The sequence below is a fragment of the Nannospalax galili genome, unplaced genomic scaffold (assembly GCF_000622305.1).
Source record: "Nannospalax galili isolate Female #2095 unplaced genomic scaffold, S.galili_v1.0 scaffold1735, whole genome shotgun sequence".
Lineage (NCBI taxonomy): Eukaryota > Metazoa > Chordata > Mammalia > Rodentia > Spalacidae > Nannospalax > Nannospalax galili.
Genome location: NW_008336857.1, coordinates 350,774 through 362,012, shown reverse-complemented (window position 1 = coordinate 362,012; position 11,239 = coordinate 350,774). Strand labels below are relative to the sequence as shown.

General features: G+C 44.1%; 1 protein-coding gene across 1 annotated transcript in view; it reads right to left on the bottom strand.

Moving 5' to 3' along the window:
• The window catches only part of Hnrnpll (heterogeneous nuclear ribonucleoprotein L like), a 35,497-nt gene extending 25,064 nt beyond the window's left edge, over nt 1–10,433 (bottom strand). Inside the window, exons 1-2 of the mRNA XM_029562742.1 lie at nt 9,987–10,433; nt 2,976–3,094 (exon numbers count right to left, since the gene is read on the bottom strand). Of these exons, the coding sequence (XP_029418602.1) occupies nt 2,976–3,094; nt 9,987–10,397 (530 nt within the window). The 5' untranslated portion in view covers nt 10,398–10,433. The remainder of the gene's footprint in view (nt 1–2,975; nt 3,095–9,986) is intronic.
• Between the last annotated feature and the right edge of the window lie 806 nt (nt 10,434–11,239).

Here is an 11,239-nt window from a genome sequence, read left to right as displayed (position 1 = left end):
ATATATATATATTTATCTTAAAGTTCATATAAATAACTTGTTCCAAAATACTTTATAAATGAGCCCAGCACATAACAGGTAATCAATATGATTTACCTAGGAGGCTGTTTATCTATCCCTACCCATATCATTCAAAATTAAAGTGGTAAACAGTGAAATAGTAAGGTCATGGATTTAAAGATATAGTAACTGTAAGTATAAGACCCTGGAACTGAGGGCTGGAGAGATGGCTCAGCTGTTAAGAACACTGATTGTTCTTGCAGACCTGGGTTCAAATCCCAGCATCTACATGGCAGCTAACAAGTGTCCATAACTCCAGTCCCACAAGATCCGACAGTCTCTTGATTGTTCTTGCAGAAGACTTGGGTTTAAATCCCAGCATCCACATGGCAGCTAACAAGTGTCCGTTAACTCCAGTCCAAGGGGATCCGACAGCCTCTTTTGACCCCTCCGGCATTGCACAACAGGGGTACACTTACCTACATGCAGGCAATACACGCGTACACATTAAAAAAAAAAAAAAAAAAGAAAAAAAAAAAGACCCTGGAATCAAATCTATGATTTAAAAGAATTTCAAGAATAAAAGTTCTAGCTGGGCGTAGTGGCGCACATCTTTATAATCCCAGCACTGAGGAGGCAGAGGCAGGTGGATCTGTGTGAGTTCAAGGCCAGCCTGGTCTGCATAGTGAGTTCCAAGTCAGCTGGGACTATAGAGACCCTTTCTCAAAAAGACCAAAACAAACAAAATATTCTTTCTCACAAATGAAGAATTTATTACATAAGCTGTGTTGTCAAGTAAATCTGTTGAAAGTACCCTCTGGAAAGGTAGGTGTAGTGGTGCATGCCTTCAATCCCAGCACTCAGAAGGCAGAAAGTGGAGTCATAAAATTCCAGGCCAGCCAAGACTAATGAGACTTTCCCTTCCCTCCAAAAGAACGCCACCAACAAAAAACAGAAACCCAGCTCTGGAAACACGGAAAAAATTATAAAGGTACAAAAACAAGTCATTTGCTGGCCTATTATTCTCTAGACAAAATAAGACATGAACTAGAAGCAAACTCAAAGTTTCTAAAAGATTACCCTGAAAAGTGACTTCACATGAAGACAAAGGTGAGTTTTTTTTTTTACTTATGACTGTTATGTCTGCATATGTGTATGTGCACCACATCGTGCAATGCCCAAGGAGGAGAGAAGAGGGCGTCAGATCCCCTGGAACTGGAGTTACAGGTGGGTTGTTAGCCGCCACATGGGTGCTGTGATTCAAACCCAGGTCTTCTCCAAGAACAGTGCTCTTAACCACTAAACCTTCTCTTCAGCCCCCAAGAAGGCAAGAATATAAATGTCACCTGTATTTCAGCATCTGCTTTAATCACCAAGTGTACAATTCTTAAAAAATCTTTTTTGTGTGGTGCTTTTATAAACATTTATTTTTATTTTATGTGTATGACTGTTTTGCCTGTATGTATAAGCAAATACACCTGTCTTGTGAAATGCCTTTGGAGGCCAGAAGAGAGCACCAGAGCGCCTGGAATGAGAGTAATAAATGGTTGTTAGCCAGCATGTAGGTGCTGGTAATCAAACCTGGGTCCTCTGAAAGAGCAGCTAGTGCTCTTAACCACAGAGCTCCTTTTGTTTTTTTGAGACACGGTCTCATTATGAAGTTCTGGCTGACTATGTAGACTCACTACCAGGCTCAAATTTGGAGCAAACACTAGGACTGCATGTGCCAATCATGCTCACAACTTTTAAAATTTTTATTTTTGTTTTATGTGTGTTTTGTATGCATGTAAATGCACTCATGCATAAAATGCCCATGGAGGTCAGAAGAAGACACTTGTCCTCTGGAACTGGAGATCAGGACAGTTGTTAGCCACCATGTCGATCCTGGGAACCAAACCTGGATCCTCTGCAAGAGCAATCAGTGCTAACTGTCACCTCTCTGGCCCTGCATTAGACCTTTTGTAGAACTGAAATAACCAGATTGTATTAGAAAATTCACTTTTTCTCTTTTTATATATTTTAACTCGGTCTATGCCTTAGATGCCTATAACCACCCTCCAAACATATCACATATAAAGATAAAAATCAGCCAAGCATGACTGCACACACCTGTAATCCCAACACTAAAAAAAGGTCACTGCAAGTTTCAGCTAACCTGGTCTATGGCCTACATAATAAGTTCCAGGCCAACCAAAGCTATATAATGACATACTATGTCAAAAAAAAAAAAAAAAAAAAAAGGAAGGAAGGATCAGAGGGAAGGAGGGAAAGGAGGAAGGGAAAACATAAAATCAATTTTAGATTATCTGTGCTGTGAAGAAAAAATAGTGTCTATTTTTGGCAGTAGGTTTACTTTTCTAATTATGTTTTCATTTAAAATTTTAACCTATAACCTTGCTGAATGGCAGGTGATTATATATCAAAATAATCAAAAGAAATACAATGTATCATACACTAGGAATATAAAAAAAAAAAACCTTAAGGCTCAGTGGCAGAGGGCCTGCCTAGATGTGCAGTATATGCAAGAGCCCAAGTTTAATTTCCAGTAGCAGAACATAATAAAAACATAATTAACAAGTTTAAAAGAGTTTAAAAGTTTCCAAAGATGCTGGGCATAGTGGCACATGCCTTTAATCTCAGCACTTGGGAGGCAGAGCGAGGCCAGCCTGGTCTACATAGAGTTCCAGGCCAGCTGGGAGACCCTATCTCAAAAAGTAAAAAAAAAAAAAAAAAAAAAAAAAAGTTTCCAAAGACAACAGACGCACATAATCCTAGCATGCAACAGACTGAGACAGCTCCAAGCCTGCCCTACACAGTAAGACCCTGTCTCAAAATATGTGTGTGTGTGGGGGGGGGGTCCATAGAAATACATACACAGGAAAACAATATATACGATGTTAAATAGCAACACTTGAAGCAATTAAGGAAGCCTTACCCTACTATATTATTTTCAATTAAGTCCCCGTTGTCCTTACCATATTGTCCCAAATTTTTCCAGTGCTTCCACAAGATCTGCTTCCACCACAGATTCACAGAGTCCTCGAACATGGACCACAGGTGAAACAGAAACTTTATGATGACTTCCACCTCCCTCCTAGGAAAGAGAAAACAATTTCCAATTAACTTTAAAGGTCTAAATTGTATCTTTTAAAGAAAATTTTGTATTATAAAGCAAACATAAACAGTACAAAATCAAATTGCAAAAGGATTTGAAAATCAAATCATCATTTGTTTGGTCTGAAATTTTTTTTTTTTTTTTTTTTTTCGGTCTTTCTGAGACAGGGTCTCCCTGTAGCCCCAGCTGGCCTGGAATGTAGACCAGGCTAGCCTCAAACTCATAGAGATCCTCCTGCCTCTGCCTCAAGCACGCACCAGCACACCTGACCTTTAAAAATGTTCTTGAGCCAGGTGTGGTGGTGCACACCTTTAATCCCAGCACCTGGGAGGCAGAGGCAGGTGGATCTTTGTGCATTCGAGGCCAGCCTGTTCTACACAGGGAGTTCCAGGACAGCTGGGGCTACAAGGAGACCTTGTCTCAAAAAGACCAAAAAAAAAAAAAAAGTGTTCTTGAGGCCAGCAAGATGGCTCAATGGGGAACAGCATTTCACTTCAGGGCTAATGATCAAGTTCAACATCCTGAACGCACATGGCAGGAGAAAACCACGCGTACATACTCACACAATTATATATATATCCCTTTGCTTCCTAAATAGCTGGGATTATAAGCAAATCCCAGTATGCTACACTAGATTTTGTGGGAGGTTCCCCCCACCCAAACTTTATTATTATGTGTGTGACTATGGTTCTGAGTGTAGAGGTTGATCAGAACATAACATTCAGGATTCAGTTTTCCTATCACCATAGGTCCTGGGGATCAAATTCAGGTCAGGCTGAATTTCAGGGCAAGTGCTTTTACTCAATGAGCCATTTCACAGGCCCTAAAATTGGTTCTTAATATAAGTAAGAGATTGAATGGGTCCTGGGTATGAAGTACTGGTATGCTATTACAAAGTGGGGTGTTTCTATTTCTAAAAGCTGTAGGAAAGCCTTTGGGACATTTTTATCATAAAGATATGATGCATGTTTAAGAAGGAGAGAAATGTAACCTGGTGTAAACATTGTATATGTTCATGTTTTAAATTAACAAAGTGTCCCATTAATGTGTAGTTTGTATGTGATCAGTTCAATAAATGTAATAAACTTGAAATAAATATGTATATATGTATGTAGTTGTGCTAGGGAAGAACCCACAGCCTCTCAAAAGCTAGGCAAGTTCTCTGCCACTTGAGCTACATCCCCATCCCTCAAATTCCTTTCAAACATCATCTGATGCTACTGATTTCTAATCTGGTGGCTAAATCGGTATTGATTATCCCTACCAATACACTATATTAAACTAGATGTGGTGGCAAACACCTGTAATCTCAGCACTCGGCAGAACCATAGTTCAAGGCCAGACTATATACATACTAATACTTTCATTTTCTCCACTGTATATAAGCATTCCCAACTCAAATGTTTAGGTATCTAGGTTCTCTCCTGGTCTACTATATCTAGTATTTATCAGCCTAGAAGCAATATTCCAGATGCACGCTCAGCAAATGAAAGCATTCTTGCAATGTATATATACTTTTTAAAAATTTGCAACCCATTCTTTAGGTAAATTGGGTCAAACAATAATGAATGCTCAGGGGGCTGGAGAGATGGCTCAGAGGTTAAGGGCACTCACTGACTACTCTTACAGAGGACCCAGGTTTGATTCTCAGCACCCACATGGCAGCTACGAACCATCCTTAACTCCAGTTCCAGGGGAATCTGAAACCCTTTTCTGGCCTCCGCAGCACTGCACGACATGGGTACTTTCACATACATACAGGCAATATACTCGTACACATTAAAAAAAAAAAATTCTACTAATCCCAATCGTAAATGCAAATTTTGACTACTATAGATTGTGGACCAGACACTACTAAAGAGAAGCCCAATACAGTAAAAATGAAGCTTCTGAAAGAAATAAGTCTCTTTAACACCGATTCTTAGGAAAGGACTAAATTATTTGTAGGCCAGGTCAAAGCTTTCTTTTTTCCCTTCATCTCTACGCACAACACACACTCAACAATTGAACAACTTTTTTCAGCCTTTCTATAATTACATAATTTTAATTAATTAATTTATTTTGGTCTTTTTGAGACAGAGTCTCCCTGTAGCCCCAGCTGGCCTGAAACTATGTAGATCAGGCTGGCCTTGAACTCACAGAGATCCACCCAACTCTACCTCCCAAGTGCTGGGATTAAAGGTGTGCACTACCATACCCAGCTTATAGTTGCATAATTTTAGAAGACTAGCTTCAACTCAGGAGACCAAGTCATAAGTTCAAAGCCAGCTTGGGCAGATAGTGAGTTTTTGGCCACCCTAGGGTACAAAGACGATGTCTTAAAAAACAAAGCAAACAAATGAAATGAAATAAACTCAATTCCATATTATTCCACTGATATTTTCAATTAATCTTTAACCTCAAATGGAGTCCAGAGTTGGGAAGGGTGGAGGAAAATCACAAATGATTGATTGATAGGTAAGGAAATTGCTTCCAGCCAGTAAAGTGCTTGCTTATTCAAGCATGAGAAACTGAGTTCAATCCCCAGCACCCACATAAAAACTGGGTGCAGTAGCATGTGCCTGTAATCTCAGCAGCAGGGAGGTAGAGACAGGAGGTTCCCTAGAGCTTGGTGGCCAGCCAATCTAGGTCAATCAGTGAGTTCCAGGTTTACTGAGCGACTAGCTCAAAAAACAAAATGGATTGGGAAAGACACCCAGTATCGACCTCTGGCCTCTACACACACTTACTCCCCGCACCCCCCTCAAAAGATGTCCTTAAGAGGACAAATGAATATTTAGAGAGAAGGGGTGCTTTCTTTATTCACCAGCTATATGAATCCAAGGCTTTGGCTAGATATGGTGTCCTATGCCTATATCCCAGCACTTGGAAAGCTAAGGCAAGAGCACTCATCACTGGAGTTTAAGGTGAGCTTAGTAAATACAGTAAAATTCTCTCAAAGCCTAATAAAAGCATAGTGGTGCACACCTTTAATCCTAGTACTTGGGAGGTAGAAAGAAGCAGGTGATCTCTGTAAATTAGAATTAAAGGCCAGCCTAGCCTATATATAATGAGACTGTCTCATCAAACAAAACAAAGCCTCACTAAACCCTTTACTATTTCATTGAGGAAAGCAGAAGTAAAAACCTAAAAAGACACAAGATCAACTACTTCCTATGTCATCAACCAAGTCTCCAGATCAGCTGGGATTCTAGGTATGTGCCACCATACCTGGCTTAAGACATAGTTTTAACATATTGCCCAGCCTGGTCTTACTGTCCTAGGCTCAAGTTAACCTCCTGAGTAGCTGGGACTATACTAGGCTATCAATCTTCAATTCGCCCATTTCCCATTAACAGAATACAATACTTGAAAAACCCGATGTCCAAACTAAATTAGCAGTCCATCCCAATTTATTCCTCAATTGGTTTTGGCAAGTATTAGGATACTTGAAGATCTAGTTCCTTTCTTAAACTGAAAGGCTACAAAAACTATTCTAACCTTAAAGGTCATGCTTGCAAAATTTAAGAATGCTATTTATGCCTGGTATGGTGGCACATGCCTTTAGTCCCAGCACTTACTTAGGAGATAAAAGCAGGTGGACCTCTTCAAGGCCAGCATTCTACATGTAGAATTCAAGGCCAGTAGGGTTAAATAGTGACACCCTGGAGGCAGGAGGGGGCAACAAGCTATCTGCACCACAAGAATAAAATAATACTTGACATGAACCTCCGTAGTGAAGCTTTGTTCAACAGTGAAATTCTGTGAATCTGAAACTCTGGGAGTTTTTATTCTATGAAAAGTACTAGCATCAGAAGGGTGTTTTATTTCTCCTATCCAAACAATCTCTCCCTTCTCCCTTCCCTCCTCCCCCCATGGTCTTATCATGTAGCCTAGGCTGGCCTGGAACTCACTATATAGCTCAAGCTGGCCTTGCAGCAATCCCACCTCTGCCTCCAAAGTACTGGGATCCTAGGCATATACCATGTCCTACCTCTTTTTACCTTCAAACATCAAGACCATTCACAATGATCAATTCCCACTTTAGATGTTTTTTTCTTACTTTCCCCTTTAAACTTATCAAATCACACAGAAAATCATGAAAAGTCCAGCAATGTAAATCCTTTAAGTCTTCCTTTTTTTTTCTCACAAATTTCCAACTACAGTTGAATCGCACTTCACTGCACCTAAATCTGCATTTACTCTAACAGTTTGACCACAAATGCATTTTTTCTATAGGCTGAGAACCACTGAGGTTGGACCAAACTCTTCAGTTAAATGAATAACCATATTTTGACATGATAAAGCCCTAGACAGTAAGCTTCTATTTAGGGAGTGTCTATCTTAACAGAATTTTATTATGTACACGTTTCCACAGTTGCAATGATTTCAAAATAGTACTGAAAATTATAGGGAGAAAAAGAAATCACATTTCAAAAAGGAAAAATAAGTCTTTGTTAAACTTCCCATCATAAGATCATTATAAGTTGTAGTGTTACATTTACAAATTAATTTATGGGGGGTGCTGGTACTCAAAAACAATCTTGCACGTAAGTACACCACCACTGACAGCTAGAGCCTTAGCTCTAGGGTTAAATAAAAGCACCTCACTATTTCCTAAAATCAAACAGCAGTAAGATAAACAGAAACTTGAATTTTTAACTCAGTCTACCCTGGTCATTAAAAGCTGTATTAGTTAACTACCACTTCAAGTAAGGAAAGGACTATACAGTTCAACTCAAGAGCAGCAGTTACCTTTCTCAAGGTCACATAAATTATATGCTAAGGGCTATACACCTGACCTGCCTCAAGCCCTTGCCTAGTGCCATTTCTACTGTTTCGTATAATTCATTGATATCATTGTTTCCTTTCTACATTCAAAAATGCTCCTATTTTTGAAATTTGTAACCAACTAATTTTTTAGCATCTTTCCAAAACACACACTTTACACATCACATTTCCATATGTGAAAACATTGAAGCCTACTGATCAGAATTTTTTACATTAAAATTCAAAGTGGAGCCAAGTGCAGTGGTGCACACCTTTGATCCCACCACTCAGGAATAGAGGCCACCCTGATCGACCTATTGCGTTCCAGGCCAGTCAGGTCTACATAGTGAGATCCCGTCTCAAAATAAGTAAATAAACAAACAAAACAACAAAATCAAAGTGAGCCAGCCAGATGCCTCAGCAAGTAAAGGCACTTCCTTCTAAACCTAAGTTCACTCTCCAGAGACCACCTCAAATTCAATCTCCAAAGACAGTCTGTGGAAGGCCAGACCCAACCCCCAAGTTATCTTCTAACCTCCAGACCGGCCCATGTGCACACAAATAGTTGTAACTCAAAAAAATTTTAATTCAAACGGAGGCCAAAGAGACGGCTCAGCAGTTAAGAGCCCAGAGTACTGCTCTTAAAGAGTTCCATTCCCAGCATCCCAGGGAGGGTGGCTCAAAACTGCCTTTAATTCCACCTTTAGGGGATCCGAGCCTCAGGCCTTCAAGGTACTTGCACATACACATGTAATTAAAAAATAATTAAAACTGCCGAGGCGTGATGGCACAGGCCTTTAATCCCAGGACTGGGGAGGCAGAAGCAGGTCGATCTCTGAGTTCAAGTCCAGCCTGGTCTACATAGTGAGTTCCAGGCCAGCTGAGGTTACAGGGAGGCCCTGTCTCAAGAAGACCAAAATAATAATAATAATAATAATAATACATCTGTACAACTTCGGAAACCTCGGTTTGCTGAATTAATCACAATTCAAAATATTAAATGTTTAAAGCATATCTAAGTCTCCAGTTTAAGTGCACCAAGAAAGGGCAAAACCATTTAGATCGCTTTGTTTCTTCAAACTCTCCAAGGAAATGAAGCTGAACGCTTGCAGTAGGTAGTGCTTTTCACATTCCTCCCGCCTCCATCTAACACTTCTGATAAATGCAGATTCAAGGAATGTGAATCTAAATTCAGTTCCTCCTACCCTGGGGACCAATTTGGAGTAATCTACCAATGAAGAATTCAGATAATTGTAAGATGTTTTACTTGAAAGTAGGGTGTACCTGCCAACCAATTTTTATAACAGAAGAGGTGGCAACGAGCCACCGTCACAATGGTAGCCCAGCATGCACTCTATGCCTGCAAAATTTCTTTTTATTTTTTTTAATGTTGCCGTTTGTGTGGCATACGCCTTTAATCCCAGTGCTCTGGAGGCAGATGCAGGCGGATCTCTGTAAGATCAAGGCCATAAGGCCAGCCTGTTCTACATAGGGAGCTCCAGACCAGCCAGGGTTACAGTGAGACCCTATCTCAAAAAAAACGAAAATAAAGTTGCAGTGTATGGTACCGCACGCCTCTAATCCCAGCACTGGAGGAGGCCAGCCTGTTCTACGTAAGGAGTTCCAGGCCACCTGGGGCTACATAGTGAGACTTTATCTCAAAAAAAAAAAAAAAAAGAAAAGAAAAAAGAAACGAAGTTAAGACAGTGGTCCCGGGAACTAAGGCATGGGAACGTTGGGGCATCTATTCATCCTTCAGTCCCGGCTCTGCAGGGGATAAGGCGCGGAGAGCCTGCCTAGGATGGTGCCCAGCGGCGGGGATGCTGCCAGGACCAGCGGAAAGGAGCTGGGGTCGCACCACAGGCTCCACGCCAAGTTCACCTAACAAAGAGCTGCTCGCCGAGGGCGCGCGCCGCGGCCAACCCGGGCGGAAACGCCCCCGCCCGCCCCCGACCCACGACCCTCCCTAAATTCAGGCCCGCGAGGCCTAAGCCTGGAAATCTGAAGCCCAGAGACACGAGCCCGAGGCTTCCCGGCCGCATCCGCGCAGCGGAAAAGGCACGGCGGCGGGCGGGAGCCGGGCCAGAGCCCCGGATGCTGCAGGACGCGGCCGCTTTGTTACCGTTGGCTGCGGGCCGCTCCGAGCGCCGCCGCTACCGCCTTCCTCGCCGTCGTCCTCCTCGCCGTCGCCTTCCTCGCCGTCGCCCTCCTCGCCGTCGCCCTCTTCGCCGTCGCCCTCCTGGCCTTCGCCTTCCTCGCCGTCACCCTCCTCGCCCTCGCCCTCCCCGCCGTCGCCTTCCTCGCCGCCGCCGCTGCCCCCTTCTCCGCCGTCGCCTTCGCCGCCTTCTTCGCCGTCGCCGCCGCCACCGTCGCTGTCGCTCCCGGCTTGGGGCATCGCTTCCTGGCGGTTCTCGCTCTCCTCTGCCGAGTAGACGATCTCTCCCTCCTCGGTCTTGAGGCGCTTGGCCTGGCTCTCGAACTCGCGGTCCTCCTCGTACGTCTCCTCCTTAGGAGAGGAGGAGGTGGAGGACATGGCGGCGCTTGAGGTGGCTTGGGATACGGGCCTCAGATGTCGCCGCTCGGCCCCCGCCGCCGGCTGCGCCTGGTCAGCGCAGGTCTGCGGGGCCTGGGCGTCCGCGTCGGCGCGCTCCAGGTGGCTGAGGAGAGAGCGTGGGCTGAGGGGACGCTTCCCTTTCTCGCCCTGCCGGCCGACAGCCTCTCCGTCCTCCAGCGTTTCGGCTCCAGCCCCGGGGGCGACGCGAATGGAAGGATGAGGCCGCGGCCGTGGCTTCCGGTCTTCCCTCCTCCTTAATCCGCTCCCCGCCGCCCAGGCCGAGCCTCCGCCCCGCCTAGCCTGCCGCCTGGCGGGCGCGAATCCAGCCGCAGCTCGCGGGATGGCGCCCCCGCCCCTCAGCCAAGGTCCCGCTTCCTATTGGTAGAAAAAAAGTCGAGCGGACCTCTCATTAGCTGGGAGAGCTGTTCGTCAAAATCCAGCCTGAGCCGGGCCTGGCCTCGCTCCCTTAACCCGCCGCCTAGTCCTGGCAGCCTAACGCCCGCTGCGCGCGGCCATGCAACGGTTGCGATCCTGCGCCGGTTGGCGCTCTTGTGCCCTAGCTCTGTGAATCTGGGCGGACCGGACGTTGGGGTCGGGGTTGTGGGTGTTAACCGCCCTCCCGCTAATTTAAATGCTTTTCTTCTTTTAGAAACCTCCAGAATCCCGCAGACCTGCTCCACTCAGCCCTAGAACTGTAAGGATGGGAGAAGAGGCTTGAGAGCCGGGAAACGAGCCCTTCCCGGTGTTTTGTGCAAAGTGTGACCCAAGGGGAACACAAAGTGTGACTCTAGGCCACTAGTGGAGAACAGCTGTCAGCATTG